Raw genomic sequence first — 25,447 nt, forward strand, 5'->3', positions numbered from 1 at the left:
ATTGGAGTGTGTTATGCATTAAAATATGTTAAAGATGCTGTAAAATATAATCTCTGTAGTGACTGAATAGAGCTGATGGAAGTAAACATTTTGCACTTAAAATTTTTTAACTTCATGGAAAAACAAAATATAAATGGTTATTAATAAGTCAGTAATAAAGTCCACATACATAAATTTTTATTTCTTGTTTTAAGAATTTGTTGCCTTTGGGTTACAGCATAATCCATCTATAGTAGAATGAAATTTATATAACTAATCAGTTTGTAAGATAAAATTTACATTCACACATATATTTTAAACGAAAATTATTTTTTGACTATTAAATTTTGACAATTTTTTCTTACAACCTTAGATGTCATTCTCTAAGTGATATTTCATTTTTTTATTTTTAATTCTCAATTTTCTAAAATCACTTAGAATATGCCACATCATATTTGTAAGAAAAAATTATCAAAATTTAGTAATCAAACTATTTTTTATTTTAAATTAGTTATATCTTATCTTTTATTTTAAATTAGTTATATCTTTAGATTTTGAACACAATGTGTCATGCTTTCTTGCAACTTCAGCATTCCTTCATACAGGTTTTTTCTCATTGTAAGTGTAACAGTAGAAGCAATCTGAAATCCGATTTCAACAAAAAAAAAAGAAAAACAAAAAAAGCCACAGCAATCTTATAAACGAGACTTCATTGAGTCATTCAAAGCTAAGAAACACAGTACCATAAAGTGGTAACTTCTTATCAGCAAAGGTTTGAACCTTAGTAAAATGATGACAATGTTTCCCAAATGCATGCGAGACCAACCCCACTTGCACACGCTATGTCCAAATCAAATGATGTTCAAAACCATCTTGAGTGGTGAAAGTTCAAAGTATAAAGGATCATAGTGTCAAAATCTGTAGAAGTTCTATCAGCATTTGAATTCACCATGATTGTCTCTTTTTCGTGCTTTTTTTCAAATTAGAAAGACAAGGGCTAAACTTTTTGAAATACAAAAACACCCGTGAAACAATTAACATGCCATCTACCAGCAAAACTTCTTTGGTGCAAGTTATTACATATTTATTACACCAAGCAAGTATACAATAATTAAATACATTCATTCTTTCAAGATTAAAACCAAATTCATGTTCGACACAAAACCATTAGAACAACCTAGTTACAAATGAGAAAAAAAAAAAACTCAAAATCCTAAGACATGTTTTGCATCAGATGGTGGCACTAAAGATGAAAGGCACTAGGTTGTGCCTTTGTCATCCTGGCTTCACCATAGGGTTCATCATTATCCATCCTCTTGTTGTTCCTATATGCTGCATAAGCAACTATGTAAACAATCACAAGAAGGATCATAACTACAATGTTGATCACTGAGACCTTCCTCCAACTCTTTTTCAGACTTGCAAGCACACCAGCTTTGCAGGAATTACAGGTATAGCAAAGCAGTTCTTGATCATTGCTCCACCTTGTGCAATCTGCATTGGCTCCCATCAATCCTGATCCCAGGTTCCACACTGTCTCATTCTGATACACATAACCACATTCTGTGGGGGGCTTGCAGCAACCAGACTGTAACACGCAAAACACAACATTAATTGCTTCATTCAACTTCATCACAAATAGGTTTAACAACAAAATATTAAGGTCATTTTGGTTTGACACAAAAAAATTCAAAGGAAAATTATATTATAACTCTCAGTTCTTTACTTTCTGAAGTTGCTTAGCATTGATTATTGATTCTTTCAAAAAAAAAAATAATGGTACATTAATCATTAATCAGTGATCCACACAAAATTACGTTAAAGAATAAAGGATAATAGTAGAAAAAATAGAATCATGATATCATTCTTCAAATTCAAATTGTGAGATTTTTAGAACATATTTCACATGAGTTCTTATAAAAGATCAAGACATTGTCTTTAATGGAAAATCTGAAGTCAGTCGATTTATGACTCATTGAACTTATGTATTGTTCATCTTTCTTGTTTTTAACTGATGTCTTTCAACTCACCATGAATTTCTACTCTAAATACATTTCCGGTCTCTTATCTTGTTTTATTAATTTTGAACTTTTAGGTTTAACAAATTTAAAAATAGTATCTTAAAGTGTCAGCATTAAATCTATATTGGTATTTTGGTCAGTTCTTGAAGAAAGTTCTTGGTAATTTTGGTTGACCGAAAAGACTCTATCATAATGGGTTGTCTTTTTGGTCTGTTTGGTACAAAGTAAAAAGGGTAAATGGAATTTAAAAATGGATAAAAGTGGGTGGAAATGAAGTAGAAATTAAGATATTTAATTTTAAAAAGTATGAAAAATATGAGAGATAAGAAAAATAGCAAAAAATAAAATGAAAAAGTGAATAGAACTCAAACAAGTTTATTTCTCTCCTGGTTTTGTACCATTACTCTTCTAATCAAACCATTACTGTTCATCACATGTTTTCAAAAATCTGTATGATTTGCTGACACTGCCATGACTATGAAAATTTAATTAAATAAATAAAGTAAATTAAGAAGTCAAAAGTGTGTTTCAGTAAAAAAAAAGTTATAACTTGCTTTATTTAATTTTTTTTTAGAAAATACTGAAAATGTGTGCTTCTAACTGCATCTATGTCTTTTATGTAGCATAGGAGTGATTCTGCATTTCAACAAATAGAACCTTGAAACTACCACCCCACCTGCTGTCTTGTGCTATAAGTTTGTGAAAACAGTTGCATGAATATTTTGTGCTTTGAAAAAGAAGAGATTTTGTATTTGTCTTTATCGTTTGTGCCGCGTGGCAGTTATTGTATAATTACCCTTTTTCTTTTCCCCAGAAAAATCTTATGGCACATGCATGAGCATGCACTAAAAAGTTATTCTTTAGAGACATAGATAACAACATGCTGAGACCAAAATTGTCAGTGTCTCGTGCACCAATTGGAGCAACACAGAATCATAAATTAGATAAGGAAATTGCCAAGATATTCTAAAAGATCATAATATCAGCCAGTACACCATAAGAAATCAAACATTTTGAAGTCAAAACCTTAATAAATCATAAAACTAAAGACATAGTATAAAAGTAAAGATAATGATATTATGACTCTTATTTTTTATTTTTTGACATGGTTTAGTGTAAGTCATTGATTAATGTACTACTATCTTTTTTTTTGAAAAAATTAATAATTCACATTAAACCATGTCACGAAATAAAGGATGAGGGTAAAAAATTAAGAGTTATAGTATAATTTTTCATAAGGAAAAGGTAGCTATTACCTACGTATCTTTTACCAATAATGTTCAACAATTATAGATCGCTATAGTTAAGCAATTTAGCACCTAAAACACATGTACAAATTCCATTATTGAATAACAATTGAGGTGTATAAAAAGTATGGTCTTATAAGGTTAATCTTCTACGATTGTGTCACCTCAAGATTCTTAAATACATGTACTACACAAGAAAACAAAAAAGAGAAAGTATATCCCACTCTCACCTAAAAGATAAAAATCATCTTCAAAGTTCAAAAACGTATCCTAGAACATTCGGGGGAGCTTGTAAAAAGGAGAAAGCGACAAGTAGTTAGGTTATATGTATACATCATGCTTGGCCCAGCCAAAAAAAGTATACAAAAGCCTAAACAGAAACGCATAAGAAGTCAATAATTCTAACTCATTATGCAAAGCTTGATTATCAAGAAAGAAAAAGAGGGTTAGGAATATGGACAAATTGAGAGCTGTATTATTTCATGATAAATGATATAATGGTTCTTTGAAATCAACCTATATAATTCTTTGGTACCATGATTATGTTTAATGAATGTCGTTGTTCAGTCTCATAATCTATTACTTATCAGCAACGTGGGCACCCCCTAAAATGGTCCTACCATGACACATCACTCTCTATCTGTCATTACTCAAAAACCTGTTCAATGGTCTCCATAAGAAAAATCCCTTCATGACATGTTATCTTACATATATATGATGTTATACTATAGAGTATAGACAATTATGTAAAAATCAAAGCCAAATATGTGATCATGGCACATTTGGTATCTAGTAGTGATGCCACCCCTTTCCAAAACAAAGTGCATCAATTATCACAATACACTATAGGTACTCATGTTATATTTTCTTTCTTGTTTTATAAACATCTAAAATAATCATTTATAGCTGAAGGAAAAATAGTTTTATAAACTATATGATTAGAAACTGAAGAAGAAAAACAGTATATATATTATATGCATATTAAATATCTATCAAACGGTGTATTTATATCATTTTCTTTTTTATTTGTTCCCATTTGTTTAGGGTTCAATGAATTAGACAGAGAACCATAACTTCCGGAATTGACAAATGAAAACCCATCACCCCCACATGCCGCTGGGTTTCTTGCAGAGAGATTTAAGATCTACGCATTTAATCAAACACTTTCCTTCAACTTTGTTTCACCCATACTTTCTTTGGAACCATTTCATAAAAGAAAGAAAAAAAAATCCCTAAAAATACACAACATATATATTTTATAAACCTTTACGTCAACTTTAACGTTAATTATTTTATAAACCATTTCTTACAATATCTATAATATAACACATTTTTTTATATTATTTTTAACGTTGATTGTTTTCTTTTCTTTAATGATCAATCACAGAAAAATTCGTACTACCAACAACCAATCAAAAAGTAAATAACTGCAATTCCTGCTCCAACAACAACCGTTCCAAATCAATCAACAACCTATGGGGTGCCCCTCTATCTTTTGTGTTTCAAAATTCAAAAAACAAAAACAAGCCCAAACAAATAACAATCTCTTCTTCCAGAGTTTTTTTTTCAGTTGAAAAAACATGGAACAAATAGTATAAAAAATTGGTCCAGAATATTGAAGAAACAGAGATAGAAAAGAAAGAAAATGCAGTGAACAGAGAAAGAAAGGAAAAGGAAAAGGAAAGAAAAGTGATGATTAATGTATATACCTGAATAGGTGTGAGGTGTCTAAGGTAGAACATTTCAGCAGTTTCAGGAACTCCATTAATGGTTCTCCCCATCCTGGCACACACATGGGAATCCCTAATGCATGACCCTATCTTCCCCCAGTAGCTATCACTCGCCACGCGCTCCTCCAACCACCCCGAATAGTCCTCCAAGTAGTACTCCGAATATGCCCGGTTCATCACCCTCCGACCCGACCCTTTGTCCGTCACCACGTACGCGAATATGATGAACCCGATCAGCACCGCAATCACCACGAACATCACCACCAGGTACAGCCGCATCAAAAACGTGTTCCGGTAACACGCGCCGGCGAAACCCGCCAGCGACACCACCATGATGCTCACTCCGATTATTATCAACGGCCACTGCAGGAACTTCAGACAGTCCGTGTTGTTCGCTCTGCTGCTCAGCCATATCCCACCACCTAGGATCGGAACCGACAACAGAAACGTTAGGAAGTTCAGCACACCGATCAGGTGGTTGCTTGTTCTCATCTTACAATCTTCTTCTTCTTCTTCGTTCTTTTTTTTTTTTTTCTTATCTTCTTCTGTTCCTTTCTTAAGCTCAGAAAATAGAGTTATGACAGTAGTAATGGAGGCTTGTGTTGTATTTATTAGATGCAGTTTGTGTTGTAACCATGAAATGAAATGAAAGAAGTGTTTTCTTTTTTTTTTAATTATGGAGTCTCGTAATGTTTTGACTATCAGTTGCGAGCGCGTGAGGAAAAGGATACTCGCTGCTGGTGTTGGACACGTCTGCTTAAATGACTGAAATAGCCTCGTTCATTTTGAAAGTCCGTGGCTCTTGATCCTTCTTTGGGATGTTAAATAAATAAATATATTTATATAAAATCATTTAGCTTTTTCCAAAAATGGTCGGTGGAATATACATCCAAACAATGAGTTTAACTCCGTTTTTCGTGGACGAATCCAAACAACAAAATTAATAAATAGAAAACAAGAGTTTATAAAAATTTGAATTAAATTAGGTTATGTGTTGGCTACCCTTGTTAGGTGTGTCGTGGTTTTAGATCTTGTCCACTGTAATAAAAACAAAACAATAAATAATTTTAAAACAAATTGTGTCAAAACGGGAAAAGTGGGAAAATAATTAAACATGTGGAAAGAGATCATGTTTGAACGGAAAAATGTATTAATCATATAAACAAGATTAATTCATTAATAATATCTTTATAACCCTGACGTTTAGTAAAAAAAAGATATCTGTTCTTTTGAAAGGAATAAAAATTTTCTATTATGGATTACGTCTTATAAGATTCCCGTTTCAGTATAAATGGAGATTGCTGTAGAATATTATTATTTTTTTGCATTGTTTGGGTGAAATCGTGAGATTTGGGTGCGAGAGGGGATGTCAATGGAGTGGATATGATATCCATAATAATTATTCCGTATTTTATTTTTAGATAAATATTTGTTTTATATTCATATTTATATTTATACGATTATTTGTTATGTAAATATTTATATATTTTTTTAATATTTATAAATATTTACAAATATTTATAATAAAAAAAATTAAATTTTTAATAATAAATTTTAACTATAAATTTAAATAAAAATATAATATATAATATTTATAAATTTCAAACAAAATAAAATATAAATAATTCATTTAAATAATATTGAATGATAGTTTATAAATAAATAAAAATTTAAATTTAAATTAAAGTATAATAAATATAAATATTTACATATATAAATATTATCCGTCCCATTAACATATCGATATAAAAAATATTCATATCTATTATCTGCAAATATCTATTTTCAATATCTATTTTTTATCGGTTAAGAATGTTGTCTGTAAACATACGTGGATATGAATTTTGTTGGTATACCTAATGTGAGGGAAGTTACCAATAAGCGTTAGTGGTTCATTCACCGATAACGCGCTATACAGTAGCCAAACAAGTCCTTTGTACTCTCTTCTATGGTTTATGCGTAAAGCATTATTTCCCGCGACAAATACGGAGTTTCAAAATGCGTAATCATTTTTTTAAATGATAGAATTGACAAGAATAAAAAATGGAAAGATTTGTAAATGATTTTGATAGATAAAAGAATATTTTAATTGAAATTAACTTTAAAAAAATGTGATTGGTCGAAAATAATTTAAAATAAGAAGTGAGTGATTAGTTCATCTTAAAAGAAGTTTTAATTAATTAAATTAAATTGTGATTTGTTAAACATTTCCATAATTAATGCTTCTCCTCCTTAGCAATATAGTCTTCATCTCTTGAAAAATCTCTCGCTTTTCAGGAATAATACTCGTATGAAAACAAAAACAATTATAAAGATACTCCTAAAATCTAAACAAAAAATATCATTACAAAGTAAAATTTAGTTAGCATGCATACTTAAAAAGTATACGGAATCTACTAATTTTAATTTTTAGTACATAGTGATTAACATGATGTATGATTATAATTTTGAATTATTAATTCTATTGTATAAAAGTTAGTTTAAAAGGATTTTTAAACATAAGATTTAATAGTGATTTAGCTTTCTTGGTTTTGTTCATTTTAGTCTTTTTATTATTTTTGTCGGTAAATTTAATTCTCAAATCTTTCAAAAAGGTTCGATTTGGATATTCTATTGTTTGAAAAGCTTCAATATTTTAAAAAAGAAATTGTTCCTATATTTAAAATTTTAATTCAATTTATTTTTTCTATTTTTTAAAATAATTTTCAATTTGAAACCAAGTTAGTAATTAATTTTAATTACAATTTATATATACATACTAAAAAATATATATTTATACATCAAATCACTTCATCTAAATATATAAAATTTGTGTATTTAGGTGGAGTTTTAAAAGAAATGGTTTAAGTAGTTAGGTGGAGTGGGTTGATGTATAAATTATAAAAATTATTTTTAACATGTATTTATAACTTGTAATTAAGGTTAATTACTAATTTGATTTCGAATTGGAGGATAGGAAATTTGATCATTTTTTATCATTTTAAAATATAGGGGACTAAATTAAATTAAAATTTTAAATAGAAAGACTAAATTGAAAAGTTTTAAAAGGTTAAACCTTTTTAAAATTTGGAAGATCAAATTTGATATTTTTAAAAAATAAAGGACTAAATTGAATCTAAAAGTAATAGGACAACCAAAATGAAACAAACCAACAAATTAAAATACTAAATTACTAATTAAGCTTAAACATAATGTCAACTAAAATTACCTAAGTTATTTCCTCGTGCATTTTTATTATTTTAAACAGTATACTAACTGTATTTTATTCTTTTTCTAGTGAAATAATTTTTAGGTACATTTCTTCGAAACTTTATAACGGAGAACCGTGTTCAACTTTATGTATATAAGAACTTCTTAGATCATGAATAATCGTAGTATGATAGATAGAATTGATCTTTAACTCAATTAGAGGAAGAAATTAATGATAGAAAAAAAAGAAGAGATTGTTTTATAGTAGAACATAATTAATTAATTTACCAATAATCGAACGAGATTATTTGACAGAGTAAAAAGCTAAGTGCATCTCTAAATTTTTCTTAAAACTTATACAATATATTTTTGGAAATTCATAACTTTTACTATGAATGTATAATTGCTCATAAAAAGGAAATTAAATAAACATTGCATGCGTCATGTAAAACATTCCCGGGTTTCGATTTATCTACAGGCAAAAGTAAAACTGTCAAATGGGTTCGAATTATAAGTCAATTTGATTCATTATGGGTTTGAGTTAGGTTAGATTAAAATTTTCTTACAAATTTTAATACGAGTTGATTTTTGATCCGGTTTATTTAGAACTCAGTTCACCCAGGTTGAACTCGTGAGCCGGGTTGGTTCACCAACCCTTAAATAAAAGATCACACAAGTGTTTTATATTAAGTTGGGATTTGTATTTAGGTTATACTAGGTTGTTTTTTTAACCATGTAATTTGTATTTTTGTAATTTTGGTTTTTATTTAGATTGTATTAAAGTTTATTTAGATTTTAATTAAAATTAGAATTTAATTTTGACTGGAAAAAATTGTATTTTTTTTAATTTAGTGGGTCCGTTAGTTAACCCGTTTAACCCACCAACTCGTAGTGGGTCAGATCAGATTCAAAGTTTTTTTTTGTTAATAAATAAGTCGGGTTAGATTAATTCACTAAGTGATCAACCCGTCCCTTTTAACAACTCTAGAAAAAAGTGACGCGGTGCTTTTTCAAAACGGTGCCGTTGCAGTTTTAATGATAACATAAAACGGTAACTTTTCATTTATGCACCGTTTCTAAAATTGGAAGAAATATATCTTGGAGGTTCTTTGTAATGTAGCCCCACTCTTGAATGAGCAAGTGAAAAAAGCAAAGGTGGCTTCTGGTTACCATGAAATTGGAGTCAGATTCGGCAGTTTCTGGTAACGATGAGTTCGAGACTGAAATTGGGGCCAACAATGTCTGGGTACGAGATTATAATTGGGGCCAGCAGTGGGTTCTGGTAACCCTTCACAATTGAAATTGGGGTTCTGGTAAGTAACTCTTCACAGTTGAAATTAGGGTTGCAGTGATGTTGTCTTTGTAACCCTTTTAAGTTCTCCTTCTGATTGAAAAGGTTTTTCAAGTTTCAGTTAACAAGGCTAAATTGTTAAAACTTTTTGCCCAGAGTTTCTTGTTTTGAAATATGTCTTGATATGAGTTTCTTGTTTTGATCTTCAAGCGTTACACGTGATTGCTGTGCTTATAGAATTCTCATATGATTCTTGAAAGTATAAATGTTGATAGTAGGTAATGTGAATTTTATGGATTCATTTTTTATTTATTATATTTTTATCTGTGTGAAACTTTATCTGTTTATTAATGTTTTTGCTATTAGCATTATTGTTGGCAAGTCAAATTCTCGCTTGAAAAGAATAAACAAAGTTTTAAACCAGATATCTGCAGGTGATGCGAAATCTCTAAAGGTACAAGTTATATTATTTGCTAATTTTGGAATATTATAATTAAGTTAAATATATTTTTAATTACTTAATTTTTAGTAAATTTTAAAATTAGTTTATTTTAAAATTTTAAATCAATTTAATTATTTATTTTTTGAAATATATAAATTTAATTTTTTTAATCAAATTTTAGTAAATTTATTTAATGTTTCGTATTTATATATTACATATTTTAAGGAAAGATAAAAAATTAAATTGATCAAAATTTTTAGAATAGACTAATTTTAAAATTAAAATTACGAGACTAAAAATATATTTAACCCATTATACTTATATGATCTACTTTTAATCCATGCACATACATACATTTTTAGGGAGTTTCTCAGATTTGGTTATGTAATACGTACGGATCGGGATTTTTGAGCTTTTTAACATTATTTATTTTTAAAACAATTTTTACTGTTATTATAGATAAAATGATTATTATTATTTGTAATTAATTATTTAAATATATAACACATAATTGAGTATGAAAATTTAATTTTAGTTTAATTATTTAAAAGAAATAGCATCAATTATAGTATTAAGTAATAAATATTTTAATATTTTAACAACATAAATGTTTACTACTTCGTAATATTGTAGAATTATTATATTAATAAACTTTATAATTAAATGTTATAGTTACGCGGTGTAAAGTGTAATTAGTTATAGTTATATAATATAGATGTTATGAATTTTTTTTAATATGAGACTAAGTTTTATTATTATTCATGTTTAAGTTACTTAATTACCAATAAACTTTTAATTGATGTAATTAAGTAACAATTTTTTTTATCTGAATTTGTTGTTTTAAAATTTGGTGTTCACGTTTAGTTGTCAATTAAATCTAATCGTCTAAATACATTAAAAAGTATCATATACCTATTTATTGAATAACATATAATTAATTAAATTTAATATATTTAACGTTATCAGACCATGAAGAATTGACGGCAAAAATAATAGTTATTTTACATCTTTTCAATATCTACACCGTGATCTTCTAGAAAAGTTTCAGATATTGTGTTATGTTGTTTCATATTTTTGTGCCATTTCAATTTTAAGAATTTTAAGTGTGTGCAAGTCCTTGTTCAGAAAAAAAAAAATAATAATAACAAAGTTTTGAAGGCAAAGTTTTGTTTTCTCAGTCGTTGAAATAATATATGACCAGTAAATATTGATCTTCCTCTTCATGGAATGTTGATCTTTTCGAGTTTTGTAAATGGCAGGAGTTTTTTTTTTTTACTTTGATGAAGGATTTTATCTCGGATGATGGAAAACATCAGTGACGAGGACAAATTATTTCTCTTATCCGAGGAGAAATGTCATCAACATTCAGTTAGAGGAGAGTCTTCAACAAAAAGATTTGTGTTGCTCATGAGCTAATAGGATTTTACGATCTTGATGATGTGAGTTATGCATGTACTCTTATTGTGGTGACAGGTAGTTTCGTTTAAGAGTATTTGATTTGGATTAGAATGAGATTTCAGTCTTACCCTTTGTCTTCACCAAAGTTTTTTTAAGCCTCCAGAGTAAAGTTCATCCATTTAAGAATATCATAAATATATAACAGTAAACAACTATTATTCAAGCCATAATATATAATAAACTTGGAGAAACTAAACAAAACGATACTCCCTTCTTCATTTTTGTCTACAAACATCTCAAACTTTTTGGATAGAGGATCATACAGGTTGACCTCTTTATGAAGCCAAAGTTCATGCTCACAAAACATTTGGAACTCATTAAATTTTACTCAGAAGGCTTGAACAAACTTTGGTGAAGACAAAGGGTAAGATTGAAATGCATAGGTCGAATCTCCTCCCAAAGGATATTGGATCTCATTTCAATCCAAATCAAAGATTCTTAAACGAAAATACTTATCAACGCGATACAAAGTACATGCATAACCCACATCATCAAGATTATAAAACCCTAATACCTCATGGACAACACAGATCTTTCGGTTAACGATAAGATTCTCCTCAAACTCGATGTTGATGACATTTTTTCTAAGATCAAAGAAATAATTTGTCCCCATCACTAATGTTTTCCCACATTCTAGATAAAATCCTTCATCAAATTAAAGAAACTCTTGTCGTTTACAAACCTTGAAAAGATCAACATTTCATAGTTTACAAGTCAAATATTATTTCAATGCAGAAGATGACTAAAAAAACAAAATTTTGTCCAACAAAATCACGTTTAAACAGAAAACACATAAAATAAAACAACATGCGAGATGCATAAATACCAACCTCTTACGCGGATCCAAAAACATCACACAGTTCTAATAAAAGTTTGTAAAACTCAACTGCTTAGGAGTAGACATTCTCCTTATCTGTCCTGTAACCGCTGAGGTTGAACCTTTGTTTTTTTTTTTTTTTCTAAACAAGGATTTGCACACACTTAAAGTTAAAATGACACAAGAATATGAAACAACATGACCCCATATGTGAAACTCTTCCAAAAGATCACGGTGGGTGTAAGTGCAGATATTGAGAAGACGTAAAATAGATATTGTTTTGTCGTCAACTCGTCATATTTTGATCACATTAAATATATTAAATTCAATTTTATTCAATAAATAGGGTGTATGATACTTTTTAATATATATAAACCGTTAGCTTTAATCCACAATTAAGACTTAAGCACCAAATTTAAAACAACACATTCAAAAGTTTGTTACTTGATTTTAATTACACCAATTAAAATTTTATTGGTAATTAGGTAGCATAAACAAGAATAATAGTAAAAGTTAGTTTGTTATGATAGAAAATATATTGTTCACCAATTAAATGAATTAGAAATGATTCTCCTATAATTATGTTAATCAAATCTTTGTAATTAGGATTAGCAAATGTTCCTGCAGAGAACAAATAAGATAAGTTACCTCAATTCATAACCTCTCTAGTTGGCTTCTCCTCACTCCGCGTGAGTCCTCTGCTAGTGTCACGACTTGGACCCATGAAGGGTTACCTGCGGAAAGGACTCCAACATCAAGTCAACCAACAGATTCTCAAAAAGTTAAATCTCGTGATTAAGGGATTAATGAATGTGTACCTTTAATTATTGGGTTCCACACGTATTTATAGAGTTATTGATTATGCTTGACCATGTCATGGGCTGGGCCATCGTTTGGGGCTGTAGGTGGCCCAGGCCCTTTAGTTCAATCACGGTTCGCCTTAGGGGTCTTGCCTGTAATACCTTAAGTCTGGAATAGTTGGCAAGTCTCATTTTATCATTTGGAGTAGGCAACTTAGGCCGCTTACGCCTGCTTCCTTGATTCGTCCGATAGCCGTTTGCATGCTTGCAGGGTTTTATGTAGGCACCTAGGCTGTAGGTGCCTAGGTGCAGTACACCAGTCTCCCAACCTTTGTCGATAGAGACATAGAAACATGAATGTTTTAAGGAAAATCATTATATAAAAACAATAATATATAATATATATTTTTACATTAAATGTATTGAAGAAAAAAAAAGACAAATTACAATATTAAGAACATTACCCGATAACTTTTAAAGACAAAAAAACACTACAATACTACAACACTATATCCATTTAAAGGTTTTTATTAAAGTAAAGAGTACATAAATGAAACGTTACCGTTTTATCTTATCATTAAAGCTAAATATATTTTATTAGTTAACTTAAGTGAAAGGGTACCGTTTTGAAAAAACAATAGACGCACAACATCGTTTTTACCCAAAGAGAAACCGAACCCAACATTCCCGTAAGTAAAGACTCGTTAATAAACCAACACGAAAAAAATCTATTTCATTTTGAAAAACATATATTGGTTTTAGAGGTAAACTTTCCAAAAACAAAATGAATATAATATAAGAAATCAATATACTTTTCTTATGGAGCTTCATACAAGAGTGACAAAATTAATAATCTAACTTATTTTGGTTTGATATAATATTTTGGGTTAAAGGTTGTTTTCTTATATATTATGCCATTAATATTAATCATCAATCCAAATTAAATAAACCTGTTGGTTTTCTCTGTAATCATTACCGACATAAGATATGGGTCGGGTTATTGGATATTTACGTGGCCCATGCGGTTATTGCAAATTGAGGTGAGAAGTTGCACCACATTCTTCTCACATAAAATTGAAAGGGTAAAGTAGTGTGGTTATTGGATTTACATGTGTCGTATTTTTTATTCTGATTTAAATGAACTCTAAACGTAAAATATTTGTTTATATAAAAACAATTATATAATTACAATAAAAAATAAAAATACGCACACAAATTAAATTTGACAGGAATTACATAATTTTTTAAATAGGAGGTCGAATTTCTCCATTTTAAAAATGAAAACACCATGATATATAGATTGAACAAAAATAAAGGAACAAAAATTATGTCTAACCTTACTATGGAACACGACTTTTATTTGTGAAAAGTGATTTTATCCAAAAGGATAAAAATATTTTAAACTTTAAGGTATGAGTATCTAGTATAGTTTTGTATTTAAATTCAAATTTAATATAGCACAAAAATACTCTATCTTTAATACGGAAAAATGTATTCGTATTGTGTACCCTCAAAAAAGTTCTATAATACTAATAATTACTTTTCAACAATAATAAAGCCACATTAAACACTAAAATAAACATTTAGAATTCAAGTGTTTTTTTTTATCATAAATGGTATAACTTTAGGTGAATCATTTGAAGATGGACTAATTTTTTAAAAATTACGGGAATCAGTAAATTGTGCTTTATGTAGACTTTTTGTGTGTACGCGTGCTTAAAAGCATGTTCTTAATTTTATTTTCTTATAAAATTAGTCTTGTAAACATGATTTCACTAAAATTATTTTTTTTATCTTTTTTTATGAAATCGGTATAAGAAGCACAGTTTCATTACTATAGTTTTATAAAATTAATCTAACGAACACAATTTTATATAATAATTAAAAAAAAATAGTGTTTGGAGAGATAACTTGAATTTTTTAAATCGTACATTCAAGCATATTTTCAACTTTTACACACACACCAAAATCATCATGATTTCTAAGTTTTATAGTTAAATTTTAGTTCTTGTTTGTTTTTTTATAAAGATTTTAGTTTTTTTATTTATTTGAAAATGTAATTTATTATTTTTTTTAGAAATAAAAAATAAATAAAATATATAGTTTTTAACATAGCATGTTTATTAGCGTATGTATAGTTTTTTATTTTATAGTTCCCTAATTAAGATAACGAAGTTAACCGAATGTAGTTTGAGAATTAGAACTGAATAAATAGATCAATAATTAGAATGAAAATTAATAAGGAGATCAAATAAATAAATAAATAAATAAATAAATAAAATTTTGAAATTAGATTTTTGTATTGTATGTATGTACAAATTCTCTTATAGTGACGTTTGTTTTGACAATAAAAATATATTTTTGGTTTATTATGATGCTTGATTAATTTTCTTATGCATATATAGTAATTAGTCTTTTGATCGTTTAGGACGCATATAAGAATCATAAATGGAATATGTTTTCATATAAGATGATTAATAATTCTTATTTTATTAAAATGAAAATAAAATTTTAAATATCTTATTAACAACAAATTTTAATAATCATAAATTATTAATCACTATTGTGACAATTTATATATTAATTTAAAAAATAAAAAAATATTGATTATTAAAATAATTATTATTATAAATAAAAAATTATAATTATTTTTAAAATATGTTTGTCGACTATCACTGATCAAACAAACTATTACTGTCCAAATAAATAAATGTGTTATTATTGTTTTGTGGAGGCAAAGTCTAAACCGATTTGCACAGACATAAAGTCAGGGGAAGGTGCACCGTAATTCATAGTTAGTTGACTTTATGGTCAAACACCTTTTTCATGTGTGTTTTGAATCTATACACAAATGACAACTATGTTATGTAAATGTTGACATTATATTTATGATCTAACTAGTTTCACTAAATCTGTATATATTAAGAGTAATATTATTTAGATCATTGCATACTATATTGTTGATTTAATGATTACTTTTTGTTTTCATACCCACTTTAAACATGCATTTATTCATGATTAATTTAAGTGTATATCTAAATTATATTGAACAATTTTAAATTTTGTTCTTGAAAATAAATCTAAAGTTAATGGTAAGTAGGTTTGGTTGTAGTATTAATTACATATTTTTAACTAATCAAGTTCAAAATTTTTTATTTTACTCGATTGAAAATGGTTTTATAAGTGTTAGTTTAAATCTTTGGAAGATAAAATCAAATAATGTATTTATTGAACTGATCTAATAAATCAACACTATTTAAATTTGTTATTTGGACTTTGTTAAAATTTATAAATGTTATGTATTGTATTTTATTTGAATTTACGATTAAAATATGTTGTTAAATATTTATTTTTATTTTTTATAAATATCGCATGTACTCGTAAATATTACAAAATTATGCAGGTACCCGTATAACAAATATCCAACAAATATGGATATAAGTACGAGACAAATATTTATCTGATTGATAAGATACAAATGAACTACTACTCGTATTCTACATGTATCATTGATATCTCTAATTGGATCATACTATTAAATATGAAATTCAATCATTGAGTAAGAAATCAACATGTCTTCATCAATTCCTTCACTTAATACGATACTATACAATACTCGTTTAAAGTAACGTCTTTTTTTCTTTACATGTCTTGTTTTATTATCACTCTTCTTTGTGTGTATATATATATATATATATATATATATATATATATATATATATATATATATATATATATATATATATATATATATATATATATATATATATATATATATATATATATATATATATATATATATATAATCCATTTTATTTACTATTTAACTTTTTTTAATCTTATATGATTAAAATGACAATGTGACAAAAATTGATAAGAAAATGTTTGATGTCATGTTTGCGTGTTTGACTGTCACAGTTGACAAACTCGTCATGAAGAAGGCATCAATGGGAACTAAAATTGAGAACACTATACAAGTGTGTAGAAAGTGGAAACGTTATAATGAAAACGTGAAGTGTACTCCATCTAAATATGGTTGCATTACACTTATTTCTTATAGTATTCAATGCTCCAACAATAAGATTTATACTCGGAAATAGGGATTTAAATCTAAGACATGTTACTTGTTTTTAATTAAAAAATAATAATTATGTGATTAAATTGTTTTTTTTTAAATTGAAGTATAAATAGTGAAGTATAAAATTGTAATTCAGATAAGATATTATTATTTGAAAAAGACTTGGAAGAAAATTTTAAAAGTTTCGTTCATTTATGCATTTAGAGGAGAGTGAGTGATCAAATATAAAGAGATTTGAAGATAAAAGTTGTGTTATCTATTTTAAGAGACTTAAAGTTTGTGAATGATTTGATGAATGTGATAGATAAAAAATATATTTTAATAAATTAAAATATAAGATTATACTTTTACCGTTATTATTAACATTAATAAAAAAATAACGTATTTAGTTAACATTAATTTGAAGTTAATAAAATCCAGAATCGATTCTAAAGCATTTAGAATTGGTTCCTTGGTTTTCATAATTGATTTCATGAGGACATAATTGATTCCCTCCGTGCACAATCGATTCCTCAACTTAGAATCAGTTTCAAAACGTGACACTCCAACCAAACTCTACCTTCACAATCTTTTTCCTCTTCCACTTTCACATTTTGGGAGCTCAGACTCCTCCAATCCTTGGCGATGCCACCTCCTAAGGTCTTTGCCGCTATCGTCGAGTTTAAATTGGTGGTCATCCTGATAGCCCTTCTTTACGCCCTCATTTGTGAGGTGAGCCTCGTCGCCATTGTATGTTGCACCTAGCTCTTTTCTATCAACACAAAGAACACACCTGAAAATGTAGGGCATATTCGTAAAAACACCTTCATGAACAATACAAACTCTCGTATTTTCACGCTTGAGTCCAAATCCATCTTCGCACTTATCCCGCAAATTTGTACCTTCATTCACTCGCAATGTGAAAGAAAGAAACAATATCATTTCTTTTCCATAAGCTAAAACAATAAATGAATGGAGGTGGATACAAGAGAAACAATGTGACATAATTAATTTTTGGGTTAAATACTTTTTTAGTTCACTAACTTTAATGTAAATTGGAATATGTCCATATTTGAAACTTTAATATATTTTGGTCCTCAAACTTTAAAAATGAATTGATATAGTCAATGTCGGATGTTCTGAAATTATTTTGGGAGTGCCAAAATAGATATAATTTTTTTTGAAGGCGTGAAACATATTAAATAGGGTTAAATATTACTGTGGTATCTTAATTTAACGAGATTGAGATTCGTTTCTATTCAAAACTTTGATAATATTTGATCATCAAACTTAAAAAATGAATAAATATAATTTTTTTAACCCATTTGCATTGATTTTTTGTTACGTGTCAAATGATATTTTAGTTTGGTGTTTAAACTGCTTACACCATTTAACAATTTTTTAGCTCAAATGTCTACCAAAAATGTCATTTACACGTTAAATAAATTTAATGTCATTAGATTAACAAAAATATATTCATTTATTTGTAAAGTTTAGAGAGCAAAATGTAAAAAAAAAAATGGGACATAAACAAATTACAAATACACGTAAATGTTTAGGAGTTAAAAACACATTTAATCCTATTAAATATGTTAAAATTATGAAAATTATTTTTATTTATATATTAAATTTTTTTATGTATCAAACATATTTTATACTAGCATATGAGTTATTTACATATGTTTGACACATTCTTTCTTAAATGTAAGTTGAGAAACATTTTAATACGTCAAAACAATTTAACATAATTAGATTAAAATAATTATATTAATTTATTTTCTAAATTTAGATACCAAAATATATTAAAGTTTTTAATAAAAAAAAAATTCAATTTTCCATCAAAATTTAGAGACTAAAAAAAATATTTAACTATTTTTTTAAAACTAAAATAGAACTTCACGTTTGGAAGAGTATCATAATATAAAAGTATTATAGGATGTTTTTATGAAGTTTTAGTTGATTTTATCGAACTCCAAATTTTATTGCAAGTTTTATTTCAATAACAATTTCTTATTTAATAATTTTTCTTTGTATTTAACTTTTTTACAACTTAAAACATTAATTTAAAGACACCATATTATATATATATATATATATATATATATATATATATATATATATATATATATATATATATATAACCTTTCTATTAAAACCCAAGTCTTTAGTGTAGAAAATTTATTTAGAATCTGCATTAAATATACTCTTAGGAATTGAAATTAATAATATTGTTGTATCCTAGTTTTGTTTTCTTTATCAACACAAATTTGGATAAGTTAAATTGAGTGAGCACATAAATCATCGTATTAAATAAAAAAAAATTAAGTACTCATATTTAATACTAAACATTTGTTAATACGGATTATTTAATATTTAATATTTCGTTAATAAACGCACAGTTTTGTATATATTTAATTAAAAATATTTATAAATATGTAACTTCATTTATACAAAGATTATAATTACAATTTAAGATGTTGGTTTATTTCTCTTTTACTAACCAATTTGAATGTTTACCAAAAAAAATTATAGGTATAATTATGTTTTAATTTTCGAGTAAAATTTTGAAAATTTTTAATTGAATCTCTAAAAATTTTTTATAGCTTATTGATTACTCAATAAATTTAATTATTTTAATTGAATCCTATTTGTTCACTACCTTTGCTAAATTAGTGATACGATGGTTAAGTAGAGATGAGATGACAAATAAATTTGTTTTCGTTAATATTGTCTGAACTCGTACATGTTCTGACGAGAAATCTCTGCATTGACGGAGTATAATTATAGATATAGAAAATACATGACTTTTTGAATTGGGTATGAGTATGGAGATGAAGATGAGGATGTACATATCTGATGTAATATAACTTTTATTAGTATATAAAAAACGAAATTTCATTAGAATTTAAAAAATTGAAGTAAATAGACATTTAAAATAATTTTTAATTTGAATATATATGTTTTTTAAATATTTTTACATTTTATAAACTATATTTCATTAATGTTTGCAAATTTAATAAATGTTTTGGTTGTAATTAAAATTTATTTAATATTCTAATTCGAAATGTATATAATTATAATAAAATTGTAGTCAAATTTATTTCCAAACATTTGATATTGAAAGAAATAACACTCTTTATAATATTGAATACTTAATAATATTATGTTTCATTTACGTATTTTTATTATTTTATAAAAATCAATTAATTGATATTGAAATAATAAAAAAGTGAATAGAGTTACGGGCGAGTATGAGTATATACCTATTACTCGGTAAGGATAAGCGATATATAGGGATGATAAGAGATAAGCGATAAGGGGATGATAAGGGATAAGCGATAAGGGAAAGATAAGGGATAAACAATAAGCGATAAGAGGATGATAAGGGATAAACAAAAAGCGATAAGGAGATGATAAGGGATAAGCGATAAGAGGATGATAAAGGATAAGCGATAAGCGATAAGTGGATGATAAAGGATAAGCGATTAGCGATAAGGGGATGATAAACGATAAGGGGATGATAAGGGATAAGCGATAAGGGATAAGGGATAAGGGGATGATAAAGCATAAGCAATAAGCCATAAGAGGATGATAAGGGACATGCGATAAGGGATAAGCGATAAGCGATAAGAGGATGATAAAGGATAAGCAATGAGCGATAAGAGGATAATAAAGGATAAGCGATAAGCGATAAGCGATAAGGAGATGATAAAGGATAAGCGATAAGGGGATGATAAACGATAAGTGGATGATAAGGGATAAGCTATAAGCGATAAGGGAATGATAAAGGATAAGCGATAAGCGATAAGGGGATGATAAGGGATAAGCGATAAGCGATAAGAGGATGATAATGGATAAGCGATAAGCGATAAGGGGATGATAAACGATAAGGGGATGATAAGGGATAAGCGATAAGCGATAGACGATAAGGCGATGATAAAGGATAAGCGATAAGTGATAAGCGAATGATAAACGATAAGAGGATGATAAAGGATAAGCGATAAGCGATAAGGGATGATAAACGATAAGGGGATGTGATAAGCGATAAACGATAAGGGGGATGATAAGTGATAAGCGATAAGGGGAAGATAAGTGATAAGCGATAAGGGGATGATAAGCGATAAAAGGATGATAAGTGATAAGCGATAAGAGATAAGTGATAATGAAAATGATAAGTGATAAGTGATAAGCGATAAGCGATAAACGATAATGACAAGTGATGATGATAAGCGATAAGGGGATGATAAGCGATAAAGGGATGATAAGTGATAAGCAATAAGTGATAAGCGATAATGATAAGCGATAAGGGAATGATAAGTTATAAGCGATAAGCGGCGACAAGGGGATGATAAGCGATAAGGGGATGATAAACGATAATGGATGATAAGCGATAAGCGATAGGGGTAAATTTATCGATTGAGCACATAAATCATCGTATTAAATAAAAAAAAATTAAGTACTCATATTTAATACTAAACATTTGTTAATACAGATTATTTCATATTTAATATTTCGTTAATAAACGCACAATTTTGTACATATTTAATTAAAAATATTTATAAATATGTAACTTCATTTATACAAAGATTATAATTACAATTTAAGATGTTGGTTTATTTCTCTTTTCCTAACCAATTTGAATGTTTACCAAAAAAAAAATATAGGTATAATTATGTTTTAAGTTTCGAGTAAAATTTTGAAAATTTTTAATTGAATCTCTAATAATTTTTTATAGCTTATTGATTACTCAATAACTTTTATTAGTATATAAAAAATGAAATTTCATTAGAGTTTAAAAAATTGAAGTAAATAGACATTTAAAATAATTATTAATTTGAATCGATATGTTTTTTAAATATTTTTACATTTTATAAACTATATTTCATTAATGTTTGCAAATTTAATAAATGTTTTGGTTATAATTAAAATTTATTTAATATTCTAATTCGAAATGTATATAATTATAATAAAATTATAGTCAAATTTATTTCCAAATATTTGATATTGAAAGAAACAACACTCTTTATAATATTGAATACTTAATAATATTATGTTTCATTTACATATTTTTATTATTTTATGAAAATCAATTAATTGATATTGAAATAATAAGAAAGTGAATAGAGTTACGGGCGAGTATGATTATATACCTATTACTCGGTAGGGATAAGCAATAAGGGGATGATAAGGGATAAGCGATAAGGGGATGATAAGGGATAAGCGACAAACGATAAGCGATAAGGGGAAGATAAAGGGTAAGCGATAAGCGATAAGGGGATGATAAGGGATAAGCGATAAGCGATAAGGGGATGATAAGAGATAAGAGATAAGCGATAAGGGGATGATAAAGGATAAGCGATAAGCGATAAGGTGATGATAAGGGATAAGCGATAAGCGATAAGGGATAAGCGATAAGCGATAAGGGGATGATAAGGGATAAGCGATAAACGATAAGCGGATGATAAACAATAAGGGGATGATAAAAGATAAGCGATAAGCGATAAGGGATGATAAACGATAAGGGGATGATAAATGATAAGCGATAAGGGGATGATAAGCGATAAAGGAATGATAAGCGATAAAGGGATGATAAGTGATAAGCGATAAGCGATAAGTGATAAGTGATAAGTGATAAGGGATAAGCGATAAGCGATAAGCGATAATGAAAATGATAAGTGATAAGTGATAATTGATAAGCGATAATGATAAGCGATGATGATAAGCAATGATGATAAGCGATAAGGGGATGATAAGCGATAAAGGGATGATAAGTGATAAGCGATAAGCGATAATGATAAGTGATAAGTGATAAGCGATAAATGATAAGCGATGATGATAAGCGATAAGGGGATGATAAGTTGTAAGCGATAAGCGATAAGGGGATGATAAGCTATAAGCGACAAGGGGTAAATTTATCGAGTGAGCACATAAATCATCGTATTAAATAAATAAAAAATTAAGTACTCATATTTAATACTAAACATTTTTTAATACGAATTATTTAATATTTAATATTCTGTTATTAAACGCACAGTTTTGTACATATTTAATTAAAATATTTATAAATATGTAACTTCATTTATATAAATATTATAATTACAATTTAAGATGTTGGTTTATTTCTCTTTTACTAATCAATTTGAATGTTTACCAAAAAAAAAAAATTATAGGTATAATTATGTTTTAAGTTTCGAGTAAAATTTTAAAAAAATTTAATTGAATCTCTAATAATCTTTTATAGCTTATTGATTTCTCATTAAATTTAATTATTTTAATTGAATCCTATTTGTTCACTACCTTTGCTAAATTAGTGATATGATGGTTAAGTAGAGATGACAAATAAATTTGTTTTCATTAATATTGTCTGAACTTGTACATGTTCTGACGAGAAATCTCTGCATTGACTGAATATAATTATAGATATAGAAAATACATGACTTTTTGAATTGGGTATGAGTATGGAAATGAAGATGAGGATGTACATATATGATGTAATATCACTTTTATTAGTATATAAAAAAATGAAATTTCAATACAATTTTAAAAATTGAAGTAAATAGACATTTAAAATAATTTTTAATTTGAATATATATGTTTTTTAAATATTTTTACATTTTATAAACTATATTGATAAGTGATAAGCGATAAGCGATAAGTGATAAGGGATAAACGATAAGCGATAATGAAAATGATAAGTGATAAGTGATAAACGATAAGCGATAATGATAAGCAATGATGATAAACGATAAAGGGATAATAAGTGATAAGTGATAAGCGATAATGATAAGTGATAAGTGATAAGTGATAAACGATAAGCGATAAGCGATGATGATAAGCGATAAGGGGATGATGATAAGCTGTAAGCGATAAGCGATAAGGGGATGATAAATGATAAGCGATAAGCGATAAGGGGATGATAAGGGATAAGCGATAAGCGATAAGAGGATGATAAAGGATAAGCGATAAGCGATAAGGGGATGATAAAGGATAAGCGATAAGGGATAAGAGGATGATAAAGGATAAGCGATAAGCGATAAGGGGATGATAAACGATAAGGGGATGATAAGGGATAAGCGATCTGCGATAAGGGAATAATAAAGGATAAGCGATAAGCGATAAGGGGATGATAATGGATAAGCGATAAGCGATAAGGGAATGATAAAGGATAAGCGATAAGCGATAAGGGGATGATAAAGGATAAGCGATAAACGATAAAGGATGATAAACGACAAGGGGATGTGATAAGCGATAAACGATAAAGGAATGATAAGTGATAAGCTATAAGGGGATGATAAGTGATAAGCGAGAAGGGGATGATAAGCGATAAAGGGATGATCAGTGATAAGCGATAAGCGATAAGTGATAAGTGATAAGGGATAAGCGATAAGCGATAATGAAAATGATAAGTGATAAGTGATAAGCGATAAGCGATAAGGGGATGATAAGCGATAAAGGGATGATAAGCGATAAGTGATAAGTGATAAGCGATAAACGATAATGATAAGTGATTAGTGGTAAGCGATAAGCTATAAGCGATGATGATAAGCGATAATGGGATGATAAGCTATAAGCGATAAGCGATAAGAGGATGATAAACGATAAACGATAAGTGATAAGGGGATCATAAGCGATAAGCGATAAGGGGTAAATTTATGGAGTGAGCAGATAAATAATCGTATTAAATAAAAAAAATTAAGTACTCATATTTAATACTAAACATTTTTTAATACGGGTTATTTAATATTCCGTTAATAAACGCACAGTTTTGTACATATTTAATTAAAAATATTTATAAGTATGTCACTTCATTTATACAAAGATTATAATAACAATTTAATTTTGGTTTATTTCTCTTTTACTTACCAATTTGAATGTTTACCAAAAAAAAAAGTGTAGGTATAATTATGTTTTAAGTTTCTAGTAAAATTTTGAAAATTTTTAATTGAATCTCTAATAATTTTTTATAGTTTATTGATTACTCAATAAATTTAATTATTTTAATTGAATTCTATTTGTTCACTACCTTTGATAAATTAGTGATCCGACGGTTAAGTAGAGATGACAAATAAATTTGTTTCCGTTAATATTGTCTGAACTCATACATGTTCTGACGAGAAATCTCTGCATTGACTGAGTATAATTATAGATATAGAAAATACATGACTTTTTTTGAATTGGGTATGAGTATGAAGATGAAGATGAGGATGTACATATGTGATGTAATATAACTTTTATTAGTATATAAAAAATGAAATTTCATTAGAATTAAAAAAATTGAAGTAAATAGACATTTAAAATAATTTTTAATTTGAATATATATGTTTTTTAAATATTTTTACATTTTACAAACTATATTTCATTAATGTTTGCAAATTTAATAAATGTTTTGGTTATAATTAAATTTTTTTTAATATTC

The 25,447-nt window shown here is 27.6% G+C and overlaps 1 protein-coding gene across 1 annotated transcript; it reads right to left on the minus strand.

The window, feature by feature from the left end:
• Positions 1-1,080: 1,080 nt before the first annotated feature.
• On the minus strand, positions 1,081-5,602 carry LOC114169857 (tetraspanin-3). The gene is made up of 2 exons (XM_028055198.2): positions 4,957-5,602; positions 1,081-1,567 (listed from the first exon to the last, which is right to left on the minus strand). The coding sequence occupies exons 1-2, from the start codon at positions 5,467-5,469 to the stop codon at positions 1,223-1,225; spliced, it is 858 nt and encodes a 285-aa protein (XP_027910999.1). The 5' UTR covers positions 5,470-5,602; the 3' UTR covers positions 1,081-1,222.
• Positions 5,603-25,447: the final 19,845 nt, after the last annotated feature.

This window comes from Vigna unguiculata, chromosome 11 (genome assembly GCF_037176805.1).
Source record: "Vigna unguiculata cultivar grain cowpea cultivar isolate G323 ecotype 2 chromosome 11, ASM3717680v1, whole genome shotgun sequence".
In the NCBI taxonomy this organism is placed as follows: Eukaryota; Viridiplantae; Streptophyta; class Magnoliopsida; order Fabales; family Fabaceae; genus Vigna; species Vigna unguiculata.

Bases quoted from the DNA above. Each gene is read 5' to 3' on its own strand.
- LOC114169857 (XM_028055198.2), bottom strand. From the start codon at position 5,469: ATGAGAACAAGCAACCACCTGATCGGTGTGCTGAACTTCCTAACGTTT. The intron at 1,568-4,956 runs GTATATACATTA...TGCGTGTTACAG, and splicing joins GACACCTCACACCTATTCAG to TCTGGTTGCTGCAAGCCCCC.